General features: G+C 43.2%; 1 protein-coding gene across 14 annotated transcripts in view; it reads right to left on the bottom strand.

Moving 5' to 3' along the window:
* Window positions 1-410: 410 nt before the first annotated feature.
* adgrl2a (adhesion G protein-coupled receptor L2a) overlaps window positions 411-24,525 on the bottom strand; it is a 90,969-nt gene continuing 66,854 nt past the window's right edge. For 2 of the 14 annotated variants that reach the window (XM_085382248.1, XM_085382252.1), the window contains 18 exons: window positions 23,351-23,644; window positions 22,690-22,793; window positions 21,634-21,819; window positions 21,146-21,184; window positions 19,187-19,370; window positions 18,383-18,505; window positions 17,779-17,984; window positions 16,955-17,128; window positions 16,208-16,417; window positions 15,333-15,553; window positions 14,635-14,701; window positions 10,250-10,341; window positions 7,771-7,939; window positions 7,444-7,572; window positions 6,588-6,684; window positions 4,881-5,009; window positions 4,165-4,182; window positions 411-2,405 (listed from right to left, as the gene is read on the bottom strand). In XM_085382248.1, coding sequence (XP_085238374.1) covers window positions 1,564-2,405; window positions 4,165-4,182; window positions 4,881-5,009; window positions 6,588-6,684; window positions 7,444-7,572; window positions 7,771-7,939; window positions 10,250-10,341; window positions 14,635-14,701; window positions 15,333-15,553; window positions 16,208-16,417; window positions 16,955-17,128; window positions 17,779-17,984; window positions 18,383-18,505; window positions 19,187-19,370; window positions 21,146-21,184; window positions 21,634-21,819; window positions 22,690-22,793; window positions 23,351-23,644 — 3,284 coding nt within the window. In that variant the 3' untranslated portion in view covers window positions 411-1,563. Of the gene's footprint in view, window positions 2,406-2,991; window positions 3,045-4,164; window positions 4,183-4,880; window positions 5,010-6,587; window positions 6,685-7,443; window positions 7,573-7,770; window positions 7,940-10,249; window positions 10,342-14,634; window positions 14,702-15,332; window positions 15,554-16,207; window positions 16,418-16,954; window positions 17,129-17,778; window positions 17,985-18,382; window positions 18,506-19,186; window positions 19,371-21,145; window positions 21,185-21,633; window positions 21,820-22,689; window positions 22,794-23,350; window positions 23,645-24,525 lie in introns of all 14 variants that reach the window. The other 12 variants (XM_085382249.1, XM_085382261.1, XM_085382255.1 and 9 more) reach the window with 10 other exon arrangements.

The raw sequence follows: 24,525 nt of genomic DNA, 5'->3' as shown, positions 1-24,525 counted from the left end.
TTGTCCATAGCAAAATAATAAAAGCTTTTTTCTCAAATAGTACCAAAACCACAAACCATTAAAAAGCAACTGGCATTTGACAAAAAATCTCACATTTATTTTATTTGTTAAACAAGTGTTGAACTTTACATCAGTCTTAAGTGAAGAGCCCCTTGGTAACATGTTTACATAAAAAACATGAGCTACAGTACAGCATGTATACCAGTGCTGGAAAATATTCACACATTTCCCATTTATTTATTCTTTTTTTTTTTGGAAAGATTTTAATAAATAAAATATCCAAACCCAAGCGGAAGAACTACATTTATGATAGGAACTTTATTGTTCAAAGTCGCTCGTTTCATTTGCGCTTGCCCACCACTCTGCCGTTACTTAAAAAGATCTATATCTGCCAGAATTACACAAAAAACTGTGCAATGCATAAGTCACCTTAACTGGGGTTTTTGCATTCCCATTCTACCAAAGTAAATGGCAAAGTCAAATAAACATATTTAAACATGGGCGATATCGATGGAAGAAAAAAACACTGTTCACAAATGGAAAAGGTGATAATGCATCTTTGTAATTAGTTGACTCGATCTCTCTTTTTATAAGCCTTAACGTTCAAACGCACTACCATGAATGAAGTGTTGGAACCATAAACACACTGTATAACATATGTGCAACTTCTACACAATAGTCTCTCAAACGTTAGATTTTGCAATTATAAGGTTTCTTCATATTTATGGTTTCCCATTGAATTTTTTTATTTTACACTAGCAATACAACAAAATATATATTTTAGCCATTTTTCCTTGACAACAGTTCAAGTTACAGTTGAGAAAATATAAGGCCAGGGGCTTGATTGCTAGTGGTTATACAATCCAAACTTGATGGTGATGGAGACCGATCAAGACCTTATATTCCTTTTCTAACAGTTTGATCAGGAACATTTTGCAAACATGTCCATGTCCTGGTCCAGGGGTACTGTTCTGTATACAATATTTAAAAAAAAATAACAAAAAAGAAAAAAACAGGCTTCAGCTAGGTTGTTGGGGAGTGTATGTACAGCCTTTTGACTGGGAGGTTGCTGATTGGATGTAGCCAGTATTGATTCTTTCTCGCTCTCTCTTTTTTTCCTTTTTTTTTTTTTTCCTTTTTTTTTTCCATTTTTTTTTAAATTTTCGTACCTTAAAATTTTCTCAATTAATCAACAGCAGCAGCACATTTAAATACATAGTTGGCTTGTCTCTTAAAATTGAAATTTAACTCTGCATTTTATGTACAGTCTCATTAAAACTCTGCACTGCCATAGCTGTGCTCCAAGTCTATTGGTCTGCAGGGAAGTTAGGAAGGGTGGCATGAAAAGAAGATGGCAATGGAGATGTAGGTTTGCAAATGGCTAAGTGTAAATGGCGGGGCTTTTAAGCTCTCGTCAAAAAAGCAAACAAACCCCAAACAAACAAACAAAAAAACCCCATTGAAAAAAACAAAGAAAAATGCCTCCCTTCCCTTTTATAATGTCCTCCAAGAGTTCAGGGCTGCAGGAAGGCTGGGAACGGTCTGGGGATGATTTAAATACATTTAAAGGCTTGTCACTAACTGCATCTGTCCTTCTCGTACGTCGCCTTCAGGGATGCTGTCCTCTTTAGTAATGGGAATAATGTAACCATCACTGCTCCCTCGGCCTATCTGGTAATAGGCTTGGAGCTGCTGGCCACCCCCCAAGTTAGGCATACTCTTGTAGTAAACGTCCTCATTCTCGCTCCTTTTGGAGGGGGACAGGTCCTCCACAACATCAGGGCTGCTCTCGGGGTACGGAGAGTCTTTCAGATTAGGCATACTAGTGTACAGGGAGTCCCTGTTTGGGGACTGCAGACTATCATCGGGATTGGTGGGTGTCAGCTCGCTGACAAACGTATCGACTCCCCCATCGGTCCTCACCTTCTTCTGGGGTGCATACAGAAGCGAGTGAGTCCGCTGGGGGATGAGAGGTGCCTCCAGCTCCTGGTGCAGCTCGAGGCCCACCGTGTCACCCACGTGGACCAGAGACGAAGCGTCGGCCACAATTGCGTCATCTTCGCTGCTGCTTCCACCTACCACCGTCACCTTGGGCGGAGCCCGCTCCGTGTGGTGGTGATGGTGGTACTGCGGTGGCTGCTGGTGGTGGGGTGGATGATGTAAACTGTGGTGCTGCTGCTGTTGCTGTTGGTGGCTTTTATTACAGGCACGCAGGTTGTTGTGTACTAGCTCTGAGATTATCATTTTCTCAAAGGCAGCATCGTCCAGACTCAGGCCGCAGTCTACTACCTGCACACTGTCGCCAAAGTCCCCATTACGGAGCGAGTAGCTATTATTAAAGTTACCATTTAGCGGTAGAGTATCCATTGCACTTGTGTCCCTCACCGCATTGTTCAGTGAGTGCCCTGGAAGGAAAGGCAAATAGAGGGGATTTTACATTAGTCAAACACCAATAACAGCAGGGGGAATAAAACAGAGCATTAATGCTGTTTAGGATGCAGTTTCACATGGAGGTCAAATAAAGCCATGCCGTAAACCTGTTAGTTAGGCACAATCCTCAGCATACGCAGGCATGCATCACTTGCGTCGAGAAATCATTTTACTTTCTCACATATACATTTTCACTTTCCCTTTTAAAAAGCTGCTTTAAGAACAAACAGGAAGGGGTTTGTGCGCTTAGTTCTGCCACAAATGTGAAAAAGATCCCAAACAACATTAAGAAACAGACAGTAATCACCATCACAACACACCGGGCAAAAAGTGGATGTCCACATGTATGAAGCCACAGACGGGCAAGCTACGACACTTAAAGGTTTTCTAGCAACTAATAGGTTGGATGTGCTGAACTAAAGAAAAGGAAGGAGATGGCAAACGATGACATAAGACAGAAAAGGGAAAGTGGTCATGGGACAGCCATCTTTGTTCCCACTACAAGGGGAGCCCACAAGCAGCACTCCACCATCACCACACACAGCAGGTGAAAGGACTCACTTTAGACAACTCACATCATGTCTGTCTGCTCAGGCTATCTGGTCTAAGAGCAGCTGATGTACAAAAGAAAGTAAAATGATTTATTGTAACATGAAGAATCACTCAAAAGAACAACAAAATGTAACGGTCTTAACTGCAACTTAGCAAGAGCAAGGGTTCAGCAAATGAAATAATTAAGCATCGGCTAGCTTTTAGTTTTCCGAGCTAACTGCCAGCAGCCGCTTTGTTGTCGTTTTTTTTTAAGTTGAGTTTGTGTCGGTACACTTGCTGTCCATTAGTTGGCAGCTTGTGTACCCAAAGCTGGCAAAGGTCAAAGCCTGCCCGCAGTTCGGCACTTGGCATCCGTCACAGTAACAGTTCCCAGTGAGACCCCGGTCACTAGCAGAACAGCTCAAGAAAAAAAACAGCTGCTGCTGAGGTCAGACTCAGTCATGTTAGGAATTTCTCAAAGCATGGAGGTCATGGAAAGCAGCAGAAAAATGTATTTGTAATACCACGACTGAGAAAGGAGATAAAGGAACTCTGCTACCACTTTAATTATAACATTAATTCAATGTCCATGGCAATTCATTATGTCTCTGTCCAGGAGGGGTGGACCGATTGTGACTAAAGGGAAAGATTTTACAGAGATTCTGTGGAAATTTCAAAAAAAAGTATGAAGAAGGAAAACTAAAGTTGAACAGCTGCAGCCATGACATCCACGTGTTTATGCCCGCTAGACGGCAATTTAGTGTCCAGACGGGTGTTTCTGGGGAAAAACAGTGCGGGGACACTACTGGACACTGAAACTGCTGTATGCCACACAAGGACAAGCAACTGGAGAGAAAAGAAAAGACATGAAAAAAAAAGGTAGAAAGAAAAGAAAAAAGAAACCTGACAAAAGCTGTTCTGACGGGGAGAAAAAAAGCAACACATGTTGTTTTGGTTAAATCTCAAATTAAGCAAAAGAGACAATAGCAGAGTAATAAGCATTTAGAAGCTCTGGAAGAATATTTGATATTTTATTGTCTTTCAAATTTGGGTAGATAATTTTGTGAACCGCTTGCTCACTGAGTGTGTGTTAATGGCCTAAAGTGAACCAGTGATTGTGCCGGGGTTTTGTTGGGTTTTTTTTAATAAGCATGCTGAAAAAAATTTACATTTGATAGGCAAAGTTAAGTTTTACTCCCATACTTGTCTCTCTGTAGGTCACTAGAAGGAAGCACAAGGGAAAAGCACAAAACATGACAAAGGAGGCCATTTCAGTTTCAAAATAGAATACATATATAGATATATATAAAAATAATCACAGCACAGTCTTTACAGTGTGGTGTATGCTCAAAAGTCACCACCAACTGTACAGTAAAGCAATCTGTGAAAGTCTGCATGTGTATGCAGCTACTAATGCAACGCTGCATGATTTTTTCTTGCAGTTTAATGTGTTTTGAAGGGGAAAATTCCCTCTGAAGCAAACCAAAACTAACAAACGACCTGTTCAATTCAGGAGAATTCATCATAATAATCATGCAGCTTATACTGCGGCTGCACAGTTTGCATTATTTTAAGGCAGAACGTGTAGTATCTCTTTCCCATCTTAATCATCACGTCCCATGCAGAGTATGGATATTAGAAATACGAGAACACATATGAGACTCTATTGAGGCGAACCACAAAAATCTCTGGCGTGCATGAAAATGTGTGCATTTTCACACAGACACACACACACATTCTCTCACTATGTAGTGTGTCAAGCATTTGGGAGACAGTGATTCAGAAGGAAAGGTGATACTGCCGAACATCCTGCTTTTCTTTTAGCGTGCCGTACACTGAAGTGAGATACAAAAGAGGGAGAGAGCAGGTAAAGACAGAAGAACAGGCAGAATGCAGGTGAAAGTATCAAGTAAGCACACCTGGTGAATTAAACACTGGAGCTGTGGGAGTGTTACATACGACTGTCTCAGCCAGTAAGGTGTTATAAGGGTTGTTAGTGCCTTGTGGTCGCAGGAGAGGATTTGTTAGTAGATAGTTCCCGGTCATTCCTGGAGCAGCAGGACAGAAGAGGAGCATTGAGAAAAAGAGATCAAGGAAATTAGCAGCAGTTTGTGTAGAGAGGCGTGTGGCGTCACTTCTCTTTTTACGCGAAATCTGAAACGTAGTGATCGTACAGAGAAAAGTTTGAGGAGCAAAAATATTCAACTTTGTGCTGTCCTTCTTCAGTTATTTAGTTCATTACGTGTGTTGAAAAGCATTTATAACCCATTTATTTACCAACTAACATTTGAAACAGCTGTGCTCATTACTGCAATTTTTCACACTTCTCGCATTTTTTAAGTCAAGCTCGGTTATTAGTATTATTTTCCTCCCAAAAACAGCACCCTGTTATTGTGCAGAGGTTTTGCTGTTGGACCAGGTCCAAACATAAGTGCTCCCAAGAGACCAAGGCGAACACGTCCAAGTCAAAGTTATTATTAAGTCTTAATTTTTTGCCACTTTCTTCCAAAAGCTCATCTTCTTTCCATTCCCCCCCCCCCCCCCCCCCTCAGCTTGCAGTGTGTTTTAAGGATCTGAGGTATTTCGGCTGCCATTTATCACCTGTGTTAAATGCCATCTGTCAGGTTGAGAAGTCTCCAGGGATGTTTTTAATGACAGGGAAGTGCTTCTAGGAGATAGAGCCATCCTTCAGTGCACTGTCTCTCCAGGGTAATGAGGCAGCTACACCCCAGAGTGATCAATATCCAACCTTTACATTAACATCTCCAGGAAATTATACTGATCGCCCCCCCAAAAAGACTTCTATTTTGATGCTGATGTATCAGCAAGCCAAAATGTGTTTTAAAGCGCTAGGTGTAATGTTGTAGTTTGTGACAAGTGACAGCAAAATTTTAAAAAAAAGTGACCGCAAAGAGAAGCAGAGACAGGAGTCAAGAGGAGGGGAGAGGAGGGAGTGGAGTTAAGCTACCTCGGTGTAAACCCTCTTTCCCTTCGCATGCTTGGAAAGCCATTTCAGAGAGCAGCAGAAAGCCTAACAGCACACTAAGCACTCCAGGTCAGCCAGAGTTGAACATCATCTTCTCATCATCATATTTGTGCTCAAGCTAAATAATAAATGACAGTTTTTTTTTTCTCCCTCCCACTGTAAAGTAAGAGAGGTCACCTTACATGCCAGGCTACAAACCGCCTTTTTAAAGCAATGTTAAGATTTTCCGAAAATAAAACTTTGCACCCCACCCCTTCCCCGCCTTTTAAGTTTTGTCTATGTTTCCCCTGAGCTTTGGTATAAACTTTGGACAGCCAGCACTTAAATTAGAAAAAAGTTCTTCCAGCCTTGCCCCAATTTAAGACTGACATGACTGGCCAGAATGACAGCTCACAGAGTATTTGAGGATGGATTGTTGTAATCCTTTGCTGGCAGAACAGGGAGACCACACTAAAGACCTAAATCTTTTTTTTAAACCGTACTGCTCTGTCTTTTCAAGCTGAATCATTTATTACGATTACCAGAGTAGGACCCTAGACGGTGTTGGTGAGATCATTGGAACTTGAAGGAGGTATTTTTAGCTGGATGATGAAATGTGTGCATAGGTGTGCATGTGCAGAGAAATGAGGTGTGAACTGACCTTGGTTAAGGGTGGAGGTGCTGTTGATGTCACCTGAGATAAAGGAGGACTCAGATTGCTTTCTTACGGTGTCATTCCACATTCTCCTGATACGACTCTGTCAGGTCAACAAGGGACAGCCATTAGGACTTTAAACAAGCCCGTTCACCTTTCAGATCAACTTTCATTCGATTTCCCTCTACGTGCTACACACTATAAAACAAACCTACTAATCTGCAGTGAGGCAAGGGCAGTAGTAACTGCTCAATCCCTCTGGATGAGTTTTTCAAAAACTAATTTTATGTAAGTCAACTTCTGAACAACTTCAGCTCCAGTTATGACTCTTTACAATAGGCTGGAGGTTATACTGAGACGGGGATGCTTCTCTATAAGCACATTACATCTGGAGGTATTGTCTGCTAAGGTCTATTAGCCTTTAATAAGAACCGGATAAGGCGAGGACAAAGTTGTTGTTTTCTTCTTTGTAATTTTGGCTCTCCCTGTAGTAAAAAGTGCCTGCAATGCTCTTTAAACAGTGCAATACGTATTTCTTCCCCATGCACATGGCGTTAGTGAAAAAGGATAAAAGCAAGAGCTAAAGGGGCCAGAACAGAAGAAAGGTACTCATGCAGTACAGCAGATGCTGCTTGTAAAAAAGTGGGATAATGTTTGTGTCTTCTCATCTACCTCTGAGGTTAAGATGCAGAATGTGCTTTTTCTCTGTGCTCACAGTAAAAGTACATTTTCCTGAGGAGTCGTTTAAACAGTGGGGTTATTAACAACGTAACAGAGCTGCACGACGAGTCCAGGATACGTCGCGCTCTCATCTTATCCTGGCACGTGGCGAGACTCTCACTGTGCAAAAGTGCCGGTGTACCTGTGTGCCAGAGGAGTAGCGTGCGCTGGTCCGTGTGGTGGAAGTCTTCGCAGAACCGTGCGAGCTCTCAGTCGGCAGCCCTCCGCAGCAGTACGTGTGGCGGAAGCACTTGCTGTACTCTTTGCGGACCTACGCAGGCAAACAGCCAAGTGTTTAAATACAATGTTGACTTTACATATGACTTTACAAGAAGCAGAATGAGGCAGTGTTTGTTCTTTATATCAGCATCTGTGAATTCAGCTGAAGGTTTGGCCTTGACTGCTCAAAAGCCTTCTGCTTTTCACCTTGACAGAGAAAAACCGTACGCAGTGCAGAGTGACTACTTACTTTTTTCTGGAGAAGGCAGTGGAAAATGAAGATAAACATTCCTTGGAAGGTGTTGAATATGGTGAAGAGGTACGCCATAACAATCGAGGCCTCGCTGATGAAGAAGAGCCCAAAAGACCAGGTGAGACCGAGCAGACACAGCAGAGCAAAAGCACCCATGACCCAGGATCTGAGGGACGACAAACGAGACACAGGACGAATCCAGCATGAGGGAGGTTCTGTGACAGAACGGTGATTGGAATATTAATCACCCGGTTCCACTATGAAATATGTAGAAAAGGCTAAAAACCAGGTGGGAGGAAAATGAAATAAAATGAAAAAGAAAACACACACACACACGTCCTCACAACCCTTCCCCGCTGTCCCCACCCCTCCATCCTCACACGTGCAGATTCTGCCCTCAGACAAGACAAGAAACAAGCAAAAGCTTGACCCGCTTTTCTCTTTATACCTCTCTATTTATTAAAACACACCAACCGCTATCACAAGACAGCACGACATGTTTAAAAATAACTCAACAAAAGCAACAAACACTATCATATTCATCTACTGAGTGCGCTACCAGAACCGGAGAAGCTACGCAGACGTGGAAAGAGTTCAAGGAAAACTCCCTGCTTCGTGTGCGAAGGTCCTGCGGAGCCTTCGCACACCAACAGTGGTCACGGTTCGATGATCAAACACACAACAGCAACGACAACAAAACTGGATCAAAAATGATGGACGTGGTGGCAGTGACCGGTCACAAAGACAGTGGATGAGAAGCTTAGAAGCTGCAGTTTGTGAAAGGAAATGATAGAAAGAGGAACAAAAAGGCACGAAAAAATAACGTGGGATAGAGAGAATAAACTAGAAGCTGAGGAGACGACTTCTGGGCAGCATGTTCTTACTTGATAAACCGTTTATTATCTTCATAGCTAGAGAGCATGACAGGCAGGAAGAGAGAAACACAATTAGATTAGAGCGCATAACAGCTTGGGTTAGTCGGCATTTGAGTAAGATATCGTCAACTTTGATTCAGGGGAAATCACGGGAGGCAGTGAAATAAAGGATCTAACAAGAACTGAGACTTGTATATTTTGCTGTTGATGATTCAATTACATGTAGAACATTCGCTGTCTGTAGCTGAATATGCATTTATGCTCCTTTACTCGTGGGTGGTGTTGTGTGGGTAAAATTATCTGAGGTGCGTAGTAGAAGCTTACCCAGGCAAATCTGTATTATAGTAGCCGTCACAAACGCGATAATTACTGGTGTGGATTGCAGAACAGAGACAGGAGAGAGGAATGACAGAAGAAAAAGAAAGGAGAGGGTGTGCGTTAACTTTGGCTTCACATGCAACATGCAGCAACCATTGTCTGACTTCAGCATCAAACTTTGGCACGAAAAACAGCGACAACAGGAAACAAATGATCACAGAGGAAACAGCGATTAGGCAAACGGTGCATTTCAGTACAAACAAGCTTGAAAGAAATCATTTCTAACATCCGACATCAAAATGCGCAACAATCTGAAGTTCAGTGAATGCTTTCTGCTGTGGTTTCCTTAAACAGGGAGGAATACTAAGTGAGGCGTTTTTGTGACTGTTCTCTCTGATTGCGGTTTTACCACAGAGCTGTGTTGTTGCACGCATTCATTAAGCAAAGATGAAGAATAACAAACACTGGACGGGGGGAAAAAAGAAAGCAGCAAGCGCCGCTCCCGCACAGCGTGGTGGAGGTTGAAACACAAACTAATATAATGTAAATAATGCAAAATGGCATGAGACTGCAGGACTGTAACCAACAAGGCCCTGGAGTAAACAGCAATAAATATATATTTATATCAGTTTTCTTCATACAATGTGCAAAAACAACAGCAGTTGTAATTAGTGCTTTGGAAAACGCTGAGCTACACGCTGCGGTGACTCAGCAGCGGCTACAAGAGGAAAGGCGGAGTGTGGCGGTGTTGAGATGGTGGCAGATTTTTTTTCTTTTTAGGATTAGAAGCTGGCATCTCTCTCTCTATATATATTTATATAAATATGAAAAAACTTTGACATTTTCCAGTCTCAAGCACACATGGTAGCTGTTCGGCTGCGCCCCACCCTGCCAGAGCCGACGCTGAGCGGTTACGCAGCATCCTTACAGTGATGCGTGTCATGCCAGAGCAGTTCTGTGGCTGCAGGTTTGCAGTAAAACACCAAAGCATGAAAAATATGAGTCACAGAATATGTGTAGTCATCATCACAGATTATACACAACATGGTGATGCAAAAAAAAAAGTAATTTCAGTGAAAATAGTAAAGTCTCTATGAATCATTTTAAAATTGGGCCTAAAATAAATAAATAATAAAAAGAATTCATGTAGAGGTGGAGAAAAAACAACAACTTAACACTAAAAGAGGCTTTGTGGTTTTTCCGGGGGAAGTGGCACCGGTGTTAGATTGCTCATAAGTGGGAGGAGTGTGCGGGCGTTCTGCATATGATGACGCTTCACTTACTTTATATTCTCCAGTCGGCTAGAGTCTGGTTTCAGGGTGGTGGAGTGCTTCACCATTTTGTACATTGTGATCACCAGGAAGATGAGATTGAGCTGTCAAAACAGAGTAATGGCAGTGTTAATACATGAAGATGTATGACTGAAGATATAGCACACACAGAAAAAAAAACTGTTAATTTGCCCATAAGTATTAAAAGAGGAGAGCCTTCAACTCTGCATGTCCACAGACTAATCCAATAAACATCTATCGTTCCAGCTAGTCTCAGACGGGGCCGACTGGCGCCAAATTTAGTGTCATTCTATATCAATAAGAGCATGGAAATGCATTAAAATCCATCACTGTAAGGGAAAAAAAGAAAAGAGGGGGGCAGCCACACAGCACCATTCTGGGAATGTCAGAAGGGAATGAAAAGTAGCAGAAGAAATGAGAGCCTCTTGGTGTACAAAACAACTGCATATCATTTTATGCACATAGTGAAATATTATAAGGTATAACCAGCTACAGAAGGCTTGAGGGAACGTGGTGTATTTTGTTTGATTCCTGTTTGTGGCCAGATGAAAAGAGAGAGAGAGAAGGAAGGGGAGACGTGTGGAGGCTGTTGCTTGCTTGTTTTAATGTATTAAATCTTTAGAGAACCAGTGGCACATATCAGGTTGAGACAGGGATACTATGCGCTGTGTTTCTGAGCACATTTATTTGCTACCTTTAAAAAAAAATCAATACTGTGATTTAGAGACACAAAGGCTGCATGTTCCAGCAAGGAGCCCTTCCAAATAATTTACCTCAAAAACATTTATTCTGGAGCAAACTAGCACCTGACGCAGCATGTACATGTACTCACTCAGACAAACCCAAGTGCATTTGTGCTGAAAGCCAGGCATGTATAAATGATGTCAAGGAATATCTTACAAAGGGAAATTGAGATGTGAGTCTCCAATAGAGCAAATAAGAGGATCAAACACCAGAAACACGGCAGACAAATTTATGTGTACGCGGCGTCAGTGCCATGTGCGTAACAAAGAAGCTCCATGCAAGTAAAACATTTGTAGGGACGAAAACCAAACAGTGCATTTTGGCGTTAGCACGCTGTCTTTAGAGCACTGCAGCACTGGCAAAAGAAAAATGGAGACGGACTGCCAATGCAAGGGACCTTTGTGAGCTGGACTCAGACCACAGCCATTCAGTCTTTCTCAGTGTTCTGGTGCACACACGCTGCTATCAAAAGACTACCTGTGGTCAATACATCACCCCTCCACATGCAATCAACTCATGGAGCCACTCACAATAAGCCCGACTGTAAAAAAAAGAAAAAGGGGCGAGAGAGGAAGAGGAAAAAAATGCAAACCTTCTTTCATATCACAGACGGCACTGAAACTATGTTTTGTTTCACCGTGATCAGCCATTATTCCTGTCTGCATGAGTCAGACAGTGGGTGTGGGTGTGGGGGAGGGGAGGCGTGTGGGTGTGGGGGGACACGAGGACGAGGACTTTTGAAAAACCCTTTCACACAGCCTGGAGTGGTGACATGGATGCAATGAGACAGAGGAGAGGGACACGGTACTTTAAAGTAACCTAGCAGCATGGCACATGTTCCCACCCCCACCGACATGCTTTCGCAGCCCCTCCCGGGGGATCCCTCTTGCTAGAGCGGAGCTGTCTTGCCTCTATCCTTCACTCTGTCTCTGAATCATCACTGCAAGCCATGCAGAAGCACCTTGCCACACTGGGACTGAGGAGAAAGCTTTTTCTGAAGCGGACTGTGTGTGTACACACTGAACTCCAAATGAACTGCTGGGGATAAAATATTAAAGGTGCAGATGGAGCTGTCCAGATGATAAGAACTGCTCGCGACGTGTCATGATCCAAAAGGCCTTGTGTTGAAGTTATCTCAAGCATGCTAATGGCTCCCCCCACCACTCATTACTTCCATGTTCCTCCTTTCATGGAGCTAATACCCCCTGTGCCCAGAAGCAGGGCAACCTCTGCCTAAGAACAAGGATCTAAATGCCTGCTCTCAGCTTTTGTTTTCAGTCAGTATTTAGGAAGCGTTTCATCTGGCAGCAAAAACAACAGGAAAAATGAGGGGGGAAAGCACAAGGCTGAGAAAAAACAAAACAAAACATGACCACCCTAGGTCAAAACTGGTGTTACTTGGCACAAACATGGTCTGGGTGACAAGTGGGGATCCAGACATAAGCCAAAGCAGCACTGTTTTCTCTCCTTTTCTCCTGTTCATGTGCCTTTTCGCCTTCTAACTCTGTCTTTCATTGACAAGGACAAAGCCAATTTGTAGAGAAACCAGGGTCACGGATGGTGCAGACAAACCTTGCTCCTGCACGCTCCCCCGAGATGCCCCTTTCCACAGTACTTTGTCTTTTTGAGTCAATTGTTGCACAGAATCAGAGGAGCGGTGTGCGAGGCCAGAGCGTTCTCACTCCCGAGGCGTAACATGTGGACGTTTTGTCACGTCCCGCGGCGTTCCTGAGGAACGCGAAAGGAGACCTTCGGCGTTCTTATGGTACGCGGCGGGTTATGGCTGGAATCCAGTGCAATGACGCTCCCGCGGTAGTAGACGTTCCAGACCTGTATTCCAGCCCTAAACCTAACCTTATCCCTAGCCCTGACCATAACCTTATTCCTGACCTTAACCAGGTCTTTAATGATGTTAAATAGCGTGTTTCTAAGCGATTTGAAGAAAAAGAGCGAACATGTGTAGGTTCAGTCCAGACGGTTCTCATATTTCCTCTTTTTCCGAGGTCGTCATTTAGGAACGTGGTGGGTAGCCGAAAACGTAATATGGTGACGATTTGTCACCTAGCGTAAAATGTTACGCTTTGGGAGTGAGAACGGGTTGGCGAGGCCCGGCCCAGTGCAGCAAAACCTCATTCCTGTCACATATTAGCTCTGCTACAATACATTAGCTCCTCACAGGGTCATGATTCTATCTCTGCGGTCATCACCACCGGGATCCCGATCATCATTTCCACTGCAGAAATATTTTTCATGCAAATCATTATGAGAGCAACACTCGATTGGAAAACAATGAGGGTCCAATTTAGGGAAAGGAAACATATTCCAGTGTGGCTGACAGAGCATTTGCTGAGACAGGGAGAAATGTATGTTTGCTTTAATACAATGTTAGCTTTTCCTCAATTATAAGCTCACACATTCAAAGCAGGGAGGCAGAGAGGAGGAAAGAAAAAAGACAGGAAAATCACTGAAAACAAGAAAAAGTCATTTCAGCATTTACTCCGAGACATTTCAATCCAGCGCAGACCCTTTTCCAGTGAGCACCATTTCTTCCATTCCTAAGCCAACGCCTGTTTGTGAGAAAGCTGTGAAATGCAATCCAGTGTGCAGATTTGCCTTTTACTTATTCTGCTGCCACACAGACAAAGAGTACGGCCACTGCATCTTTACTTTGAAAACTCGGAGCAGTCTGCCAATAGTGTGCAGGGACTCGATGGAATTTGACACGGCTGACCCTTTTCTCTAGTATATTTTCAGTGTCAGCTTGATGTTCAGCAGAGGTCACTGCATCTGTAGACACAGTACCAACCATTAGCTTGGATAATGAACACAGTACTGAACAAATACCACCCATCCTCCCTACACAGCAGCAAGACGAGCCTGCAGAGCTTCCTTATCCCTCGGTGTGCACGAGGGCAAAGCAATACATGATGTGGGAAGCTGAGAGGATATATGTGAGGCACACCACCTGCTATTTCTTTTTTTTGGTCCTGCGCAGGGAAGTAAGACTCCCGAAGGTCTTATTCTTCTGAGCCTCTCTGATGGAGCGAGAGATAATAATGTCATGACCAGTAAATAATTGCATGCCTCAATGGGACATATGTCAATATTATATGCTATATGTCCTTCACCCTTGGCGGACCCTGACCAAACAGAAGGGATGCCTTTGCTCTCCGTCTTCCTGACAAAGTCGTGCGCTATTTACAGGCAGACAAATACAAAAAAGAGCTATGAACATTACCCCGGCTTGCAACGTGTGCTGTAAAATGGACCATTTCAGCCAATTGTTAACATAATTTTTTCCCTCATCACATACCTTTGAAGGTCATCAGGTAATATCTGTGATATGAGACTTCCTGAAATTGTGTAAAAGTGAGGTTAAAGTACACTATCAAGGCTGATGCTTGTCAGGCAGTGAGAGGCAGAGGGGAACGTCGGACGCCTCGTAATCTGTCTGTGGCGCAAAATTAACCTGTCATCACCGGGAAGGCTTGGAGCAAAAACCCTGCTGACTTTTCCCTTCAGTTCAACCATCTTGCTCCCTTTATCTTCCTCCTGCATCTCTTTCATCTCACCCTCTTGGTCCCTTCCTCACTCTGTCAGTATGAGTATTCAAAGAAAAGAAAACAGCTTACCATGATGATACAGGTGACAGGTCCTATAAAACTCCATATGAAATGATTATCCACACTTAGCCAGCACCTATGTCAGAGAAACACACAAATCAGCTCCAGGCAGTGAACACCACAAAAACGACATCGTGCTCCTGTGGCTAAAAATGGAAAGAAATCATTTTTGGTTACTTGGGCTGATGTCTTTTATTATCAGTGTTTAACTCAAAGCTCTTTCACAAAACGAGCAGGAAGACGGCCGGACACAACAGGAGAAGAAGCAAACCGAGCAGCCCCTCTTAATAGCGTCGTCTTAGCTGTGATATAGCCATTAATCTATGTAAAAGGCTTTTTTCCCCTGCACTGCGCTCTCCTCTTTAAGACAGCATTTACAAACAAGAGGTCACAGGAGGGTCTTTGAACAGAAAGGCATTAATGTAGCTGCAGCCTCCCCTGAAACCACAGTGTTGAGTCTGTCAGCCACTTTCAAATGACATAAAAAATTGAACAGCTGCCCATCCCTGGCAAAAGGCGCTCAAATGTTTTGGTGTAGTCTCCAGGGATGCACATAAGGTGCTGGAAGAAATGACGAGCGGATTTCTTTTCAAAATCTGCCACACGCAGCCACAGCAGGTAAGCCCACACAGTGCAGCATCCAGCATGTCTGCTCTGCATTTCCAAGAATGTTTTCAGAGAGAGAGAAAAAAAGAAGCTGCACTCACGCTTTCTTGGTCCCGTAGCTCCTGTAGTCAATAGCTGCTGAGACGCCGACAACGATGGCAGGGAAGAGGTAACCAGACACGTAGTAATACTTTTTCCGCGAGTATTCGCTCTCAAAGACTTCTACAAGCATGAGGTACAGCTGGACTCCCTCAAGACACATCCAGGAGAAGGAAGCTAGGAAGAAGAAGTGCAGGATCCCCGCAATGATGGCACAGCCAATCTGAGAACGACAGAAGAACAACAGATTCAGACAATCAAAGAACAAGATGCAAAGGAGACACAGTGAAATTTATTAAATAATCTTTCGACATCAAGATGACACGTGTCGTTTCCATCTGACTTTTGTTGTTGTTGCTGTTTTTTTAGTGAAAATTGTACATCGTGTACCCCATCTTTTATTGAAGCTCCCTGAAAAGATCGTCGTTTCAGGGCGTCTCGTTCAACAGCAGAGAAAAACAATGAATATTCATTCACCACATGGGCTCTGACTAAGCACAGGTTTAGCTTTCCATCAGCACAGTACAAATTTAAATGCCATTAGTATTGTGCGGTTAGAGTTAGGAGATTTAATTATTTGGAGCTGTGAAAAAAGACAGAAAAAAGCTGCCGTTGCTCAGCAATCGTCGCTGCAGCTTCAAAGGAAAGAGGGAAAAAGACCCATCAAGCGGAAGACATGTCCCTTTAGTAAGCTATATTAATGGTGCTGTTCCACTCGTGTCATGTCAGGGACAAGTGGGGAAGGCTAGAAACAAACAATGCTTAAAGTCTTATCCATTTTACTCTGGAAGGGTCTTTTGTGTGAGGGCTGAGAGGCGATAAGGAGAGAGAGGATGAATCAAAACCAAATCAATAGGGTGAAATAATTCCGGCTTACCCTGGGTTCCGTCATATCGATACCAATTAGGAATATTAACTCTGCAATGAAGAGATTAATGCACAAGTTCTTGTGGATGGTGTTGCGATCGCTCTGCAGGCCCCGGAAGAAACAGAAGGTGAAGATGCTGATCATGAGGCAGACGAGGGACACCACGATGCCGACGCGAGTGATGACGGTCAGGAGCAGCTCGTGCACTTCACTGCTGGCCTGAAGCGAAAGGGCGAAATGACAAAGAGGGTCGTGTGAAGCTCTGAGGGAAATAATGGTAGCCTCCCCTTTTAGATTTGATAATTGAGGACTAAAACGAAGAAATGACTGCTTACATTTACATTCCAGCATAATGAGATAAATCAGGAGCAACAAAAGGACACAGAGTAACCAATTTCATATTTTGGGACTACATCCCTATCCCATGACATATCTGCGGGCGCCCATGGTGATGATATTGATTAAAAAAATCTTTCTCTTTCAATAATTGTGGGTATTTCATTATCGTTTGCTTCTGGGTGTAAAATTAGCATTACGTGTTGGAGAAGATGCACTCAAATCAAGCTGAAAGATGAAAAAAGTCTGGCAAAAACAACCCAGTACGCACAGATCGACTCATTAAACTGCACCGTGATAGCTGCAATCTTTAGCTGCTTTAATATTCAAGCCTAGAAACTAAAATGTTAAGGGTCTGATCTTGATTTAATCAAAAATCCTCCAATGCTACGGGTGGGCACGAAAGAAGACTGGACATACCGAGGTTTCACGGTGTGCCATGAGGATGGCAAAGTTGGTGAGATGGCTGCATGAGCAGGTGGTGTGTGTTTTATTGGAGTCCAGGAGTTTGCAGCCTTGGGTGGACCAGTAGCCCATCATGCTTCTCTCAGAGTAATTCCAGAAGGAGCAATTGGAGTTGAAGTAGTGCTCCATCTGCAGATAACAAGAGATATGGTTAAGTGTCCAAATAATTGACTTCCTGAAATTGAAGCACATGTAGAACACAGAGGCCATTTACCCCCCACTCACAGAAAGTATTTTTCTGCACTGATATGGATGAGGATTTTTCACTTCACAGCTCTTATGAAGCAATTCATATGTTGTATCTCATTTGGCACATGCTTGCCAAATCAACCGAAGCATGGTCGCGTATACGAGGCCTTAATAACAGAGAAGCATAATTGTTTGACGGCATGTCTTTGGAATTGCACAATTTCTCTGATAAAGAATGGAGTCACGCGCGGCCCTCTGGGAACTCTAGTGACAACTTTAAAAGACGAAAGATAATTGGTGCTCCAGTAATTTCATCCTAGATTGTAGGGCTAATCTAGGAGTTAATTTCCCTCACTATAAAAGAAAATGGGTATCATTTATATCCCAATGTTGATTAAAGAATTAGTTTTCATTAAGAATTCACTTAGGTTCTAAAGACTCCTTTAATTTGATGTTCAATGACTTAAATAAACTGCCGACTGACCTAGCCAGACATTTACAATTCAAATTGCACATCTCCGTCTACTCTAGATCTTCCCTCCTGGTGTTTTTAATATGGCCCGTCCATTTGTTCCTGCAGGCGGACTTACATCAATGTGCTCCAGGGTAAAAATCACGGGGTCATTAATGAACACGCGGCTAGACTCTTTGTTGATTGAGGCGGCGATGATGTCCGAGTTGACGGCTACCGAGACGTTGCGGGCGTAGGCGTCATTGTCCATCTTGATGGTGGCGTTTTCTGTGCTGAGGAACTGGCTCAGGTTTTTGTAGAGCATGAAAACCAGTTTGGCAACTCCTGCGGAGCGAAAGATTTAAAGAAACACCAGATTAGGGAAAGAGCGACGCAATTAAAACAACAGGGGCCTAAAAGAAGTGAAGACAAAATATGCAGAAGACCAGAGGACGAGAAAGCTCTAAAACTGACTGCATCTTTTTCAATGTAGCTGAATTTAAATTATTCAAGCAATTATCTGCATGGATGAGAGAAGTGAGATATATTTGCTACAAATGGCCTTATTTGTAGGTTTAAAATCGCAGAGCTTTGGAGTTTTTGAGATAAACTGCACTCAGTCTCTTGAAAATGAATCCATTTCACAGTTTCTCCTACGCTAAAGAATCACTTTTGTTTGTCTCTGAGTTACCAGAGTTAACTTTGACCGAGCTCCTCTCGCTATCGTTGCTTTTTTAACTCACCATTCCGACTGTTGAGCTTAACAGTATTGGCTGAGAGCTGGATTGAGATGCCGCTTTTGCCGATCTGTGGAAATTTGAAATCCTGGACCTGGCCATCCGTGCTGAGAACATACACTTCCAGGACTGCCAAGAGCAGAGAGGCAGGGGATGAGTTAGAGAACGACAACAAAAAAAACGAAAATCGGTCAATTCAGAAGAGACAAAAAAGAAAAAAAGCAGAAGGGAAGACGATTTCTTCCTGACATTTCTACACGAGCTGTTTAAACATTTCTAAATGTTGGTGACAGTGCGCCACGCAATAAAAGCGTCACTCACACAGTGATCGTTTCATCCCAGTGGTGCTCCCACTAATATGAATAAAACGGTGCTGAGAGAAACCAAAGGACTCTCTCGTTCGGTCTATCAGCTGAAGAAAATGAGCGAAGGAAGAGGAGCTTTGGATAAACAATGTCCTTTTTTCTGCCTGCACAGCAGGCTAATGTTCACATTAGTGTATAGAGTTACAAGGTCTAGACGCACACATTTATAAAGTAAGCGTGCGCAATCAGAGAATCCAGTCTATTTAATTGTCTGATATTCATCACTTTGTCAGTAAGCGACTTGTTAAACCTAATACGCCTTGTTTTTCACTTCCCCCGAGGTTTAAACCCTTATTATGAAAACAAAGTCCTTTTTTATGAGGCGGCCTTGTGTTGCTATCACAGGAGTTACTCTTTCAATGAACTGAGCGTAATCAAATTAGCCGAGGCGCACATCAATCACGGACGCTTGTCATTTGCTTACCGCAAACTCGGCTTTACTCACTTATATTATCTGCTGGGACTTTGACAATAGCCGGTTCCATGAGGTTGTCGGCGAGGACGAAGGCCCCTTCCTCCAAAGTATCCAGTAACATGGTGGCTGCGTGAGTTTGCTCGGTGCTGTTCATGTCCTGCCAGGATTTGAGCGCCTCTGGTCGCAGAAGGTTATCCACCGTGTCCACGATGGCCTGTATTAAAGCAGATAACCGAAACAAATCCACAGAAAACAAAGGTTCTTGAGTGTCTGGAAACAAGTGACATTTTCTGTGGATGAGCTGTGACATGCAGACGCTGATGTGAGTTAGTGAAACGCTGTGCTGGAGTGTCACGTCGTTAGGAGTGAAATGGACAAAAGTGAGGAAGCTGAAAGGACGTCTGTTTCTCAGGTGTATATGTAATGTAAACATATATTTGCAACACATTTCAAAATAAAAACAATAAAAAATGTTTTTAATGTGATGTTAATGAAGGAAGAACTGCTAAAAGAGCGGAGGAGACGAGGCGCTTCAGCGATGCTCGGCCTCTTTTCCAAGGATGTTGCGTCGATGCTCTGGGTCACAGTGCACTGAGCCTATCACGTCTGTCTGATAACAGGATATTAAGAGACGGCCTGGTGAAAGCCAAAGTCTCCGTGGCTGATCTCAATTAAAGCTCTCTAATTGGAAAGTTCAGTGGGCAGCAACTTTCCTTTTCTTCAAACACTTTACTGTAGAACAAGTAATTAAGCCGCCCTGCAAAGGCACTCGAAAAGTCAACCAAAAGTGTGCAGTTTGCTAAACTGTTGTTTGTCCCGTGAATGCAAACCTTGTTTTTTTTTCCCTTACATCTTTTTTCTTCAGGAAATAATAAAATCAATGCGTCTAATCAGGTAATCAATGCTGGCGACGGCTGGAGGAGAGGGTGGGGTGTGTGTGGGGGGGGGCTAATGTGAAGTTGTGTCAGATGTCAGATACTGATGACTCAACAATCCCTGTCGCTGATCCTCTCTCATGCTGCTGTAATTTACATCGACATAACCTCTCGGAAGTCAAATCGAAATGTTTTGACTTTAAAAAGCGAAACGATGATGCGACGCGGCGGCGGCGATATGACTACGTATGTGCTTTTTGCTTTTTTCCAGTTTCCCTGCCTCCTTTACGAGCGCACGGCCGTTGACTGGCTAATTAGCTCGATCCATTTTAACACCCTCCCGAAGGAGAGATGGATTGAGGGGGGTGACTTTGGTGGCAGGTGGAGGACACTGATGTCCCTGATGGTGGGGGGATATATATACAGCCAAAATACTTTGATGTGCGAACCCAACGCTGTGAAAGCATTTGGGGAAGAAAGGGAAAGAAAAAAAAAAGCGTTTGACCTGCACTAACCCTATTAACCAGCTCGAGCTATAGATTTGTACCTTTAATTTATGAAACACATTCATTTAATGACCTCAAACCTGCGCCCTTGTGGATTTTCCCTTTGCAGGCTGTGAATGGTCAGGAAACGATCCGTAGAAAGAGTTTTGATACATCACTACAAAGCAGCAAATCCTTCATCAAATGAATAATGAGGGGGATGTAAGAAGAGGATGTCTGCTTGAGTTGTGCTGTTATTCATGTAGGCGTGCAGTCTTGAGTAAACACAGAAAATAATAACAGGGACAAACGGAAGAAACAACAAAATACACCATAGCTGTCAATGCATACAGGAGAGAAAAAAAAGAAGACACGTACACAGTTACAAAAAGAAGCCACCTAAGTAACTGGAGAGGACTTCTCTTTGACTTAGGAAGCACTTTGAATACAACTGTGTTTTTGTGTGAAGCAATTACTCAAAAAAGCAGGAAGCACAGGGAGGAGGGTGTACACGACAGTGGAGAGGGTGCATGCTGCTGAACTTGGGCTAGGGCATATACAGTACGGTAGTACAGGAATAGAGGGGACAGCAGCTGCAAGCAGAGTGGGCAGAAGCTTTGCTTCAGTACCTTCATGTATGCCCTGCATGTCCTTTCTCGCTTTTGGAGCTTTTTTTGTTTGAGAAGGAAAAGAACAGATACAAAATAGAGACATGTAATTTGCACAAGTTCACGAGCTTGAGTAAAGAATTGGTAGAAATAATAAAGGGGTGAGCGCTGGATGGAAAAACCAACTGATAAAACGACCAGTCTCAAATGGCACCGGTGGATCACACTCATGACACTGAATACACATCTGCTCAAAAATCAGAACTGCTTTTCTGTTTGTTTCCCAGCTCGGCTGAACTTGAAGTGAAAAGCACAGAAAAGCAGACTGCTGACGTAATCTGGTGAAAAAAATCTAATAAAACGCAGCTATTATATTAAAGAAGTATTAAGTTATCAGTAAAGCATAAAAGCGATGTAAGTTATGCAGAGTCATTCAGTAAGAGGGAACTGGGGAGAAACTTGAGGTAATATTTTTTAATACCCTGCTAATATGTGGAGGATCTGGTTACCTTGTTGAAGCTCCGTCCTGCAGAATCCTTCTCGCTGGGTCTGAGCTCCTGCAGCTGCGCATCCAGGATGTCCACCAGCTGCTCCATCAGGCGCACTGAGGAGCTGACGTCCCCGGCAAAGATGGGTCCTTTGGTGTGCTTGGCTAATTCATTGGCCAAGTTAGCCGCGTTTTCACCGCTGCGGATCTGCATGGGGAGAGAGTGAGTAATGCGAATGAGAATACGAAAAGACAGACTTGGAGGGCTCTTTGCGGCTCTGTTTCTAACATAAAAATCACACTTGAATGAGTCCTTGAAATATTGGTTATGAAAAGAGGGTTTAATGTTTTCTTCACACAGCAGAAGCTGCTATAGTGGCAGTTTTTTCTTTTTTTATTGTGTGCTAAGGCAAAAGAAAAAAACAAGTCTACAAAGAGTGGTTTGCAAAATAAGACTATGGTGCAGATTATACAGAAGGTAAAAGGCTTTTAATCAAAGGGCACAATGTCAGGTACTTTTGTCCCTTATTTCCGAGTCGGGTGCCAAAGCAAACGAGTCCACGTGGTGGATTTGGAACAGATTACATGTCGGATGCTCTTCCTAATACAACCGTCCTATTTATGGGCCAGCTTCTGACCTCCCAGTTTCAAACTGGGTGAAGGTGTTAACCACTACACCACTAACCAAAGTGTAAAATCAAAATCACTAAAATGTAAATACACAATTATACACACTGCAGCTTCATGGTGCCTTTCCTACTGTCCCTCTGTATAATGCAGTTTGTGTCATTTTATTTTGTTAACACAAAATTTGGATCGTTTTAACTCCGATATTTCACTTTTTTCTTTTTTTGTAGTCGTCTTCTATAAAACCAAAAATATAGGACACATCAGCCCTTTTTGTCATCCTGCTTTCGAGTGATTCTGACCCAGATTTGCTTCCATGTTTATATTTTTTTTCCAGTGAATAGTTTACTTTTGCAATTGACGTCCTTTACAGGAACACATTATTTTTGTCTACTCCTTATTTTAAGAAAAACACTTAGATGGAAAACAGCGAGGCAGAGCTCATACAAACCTTCTGGGCTACTTGGTTGACCCAGTGGGAGGTGCAGTTGCTGAGATCAGGGCCCTTTGGGTGCCAGTCCCCGGTGGAAAGGACACATAAATAAGATGCTGTGCCTGACAGAAAAAAACCAAGAAAACAAACAAGAAGAGAACAGTCAAGTTGAACAGTCAACTCAAATCAAATACATATTTTTTATGAGGCTGCTCGCTGAACAACAAAGGCAGAAACAGAGATCAAAGGAAGAAATTGCACACAAGCAACACAATCATGCAAATTGAGTATTTATATGTAGAACATATATGAATCCAAAACATTTTTGTGCACATGACAACATAAGCCTGAGCAGATGTTTCTTCTTAGTTTTCCCCACTTTGTCTATCGAGACAATGTACAGAAAACTAATTTTGTTAGCCTGTTATTGCTACAAAGTGACATGAGTTCATATACAATCAAATGAGGAACACACAAACAGCTGAGCCTCAGTCAGTCAGAGACTGCTTACGCTAACAGCCACTGCTGATTCCTTTAAGTTAAATCTTTTATAATTAGAGAAAAAAGGAATATCTAACAAACACGGGGATGTTCTCTCGAGAGCTGTCGGGTCATATTGAACGCAGCGAGCAGTCGGCCCTGAGATGAGAGAGAGAGAAGGAAAGACGGCCCTGTTTACCTCGTGTTCCCTTGGGACAAGGTCGCTCAACAAGCATGCCCCTCTGGGTCTGAGGCCACATTATGTCTCTTTTCTCAATTGCCTTGCAGAAGCGTTCAGGTAAAGGGAAAGACTCCAGGGGCGGAGGGGAAGGAGTCTGTGGGATTACAGGACGTGGCCTGGGCGCTCCCCTGCTGCGCTCCTTGTACCCTGTTGTGGTGGTATTGTTGTCCACACCCCAGTGCACCGTGGTTGTTGTTGTGGTGGTTGTCGTTTTTGTAGGCGGAGTCGTGGTGACTTCTGAAAACGGCGGTGCTGTGCAACGGGAGAAAAAAAACAGAAGTCAATATTTGGGTGGAGCGCCGCTGTGTGATCTGCGCTGGGTTGGATGGGGTTGGGGGAGAACACGACGAGTCTGGATCTCACTGGGATACATTTAGTGTTTCTCAGCCTCCGAAAACACGATGCAGTGCTGTGAATAAAAATAATAACCAAATGGTAAGTTGACCTGCGGTTGCTGTGTGAGGTCAGCTCATTAGTGTGGCACCCCTGTTGTGCAAAACACATAATACCGAGGATTTGCTAAGAATATTCAACCTGGCAGCTTTTCAAAGCTTGACCTTCTGGTGGGCAGAAGTCTTCATGTACAACTAAACCTTAACGGCGCCCCCTGTAAGCAACATTCCCATTTTTTTCCTCAACACGTTCGACGCTGTAATGCTTATACATCCAAGTACCCTGTTGTGTAAATTGCCACTAAGTGCTTTGTGCAACAAGCGTATTTGCTTTCCCGTTGACTATGGCTTATCCAAGGCACTCAGTCTGAAGCGAACAAGACAATAATTACAGTAACATCCTCCTGCCTGGCAATCATTCTTGCCTGGAAGATTTTGTGGCATGGCTGATTAAATTTCACTAGAGCAACACGGAACCTGTATGTGCAGCCATGGTGCCAGAACATTCATTTTACAGTTGTTTCTCCCTACAACTCATACTCTGATAAAACAGGTGTGCAGTAACTCTTCCAATGCCCCGGGCAAAAACAATATGTTTCAGTCCCAGGAAAGGAGAAAAATAGTGCAGTCCTTACATTTAACATGAGCCACTAAGGAAAAACTATGAAGACATTTTTCATGTGATACACCGGAGGAGTGAGAGTAACGCTGTAATTACGTTTCATAAAAGTTGAACATAAG

The sequence above is a fragment of the Rhamphochromis longiceps genome, linkage group LG15 (genome assembly GCF_057381845.1).
Source record: "Rhamphochromis longiceps isolate RC_006_pf linkage group LG15, R_longiceps_female_GT1.1, whole genome shotgun sequence".
Classification (NCBI taxonomy): domain Eukaryota; kingdom Metazoa; phylum Chordata; class Actinopteri; order Cichliformes; family Cichlidae; genus Rhamphochromis; species Rhamphochromis longiceps.
This window is presented reverse-complemented; position numbering and strand designations above follow the sequence as displayed.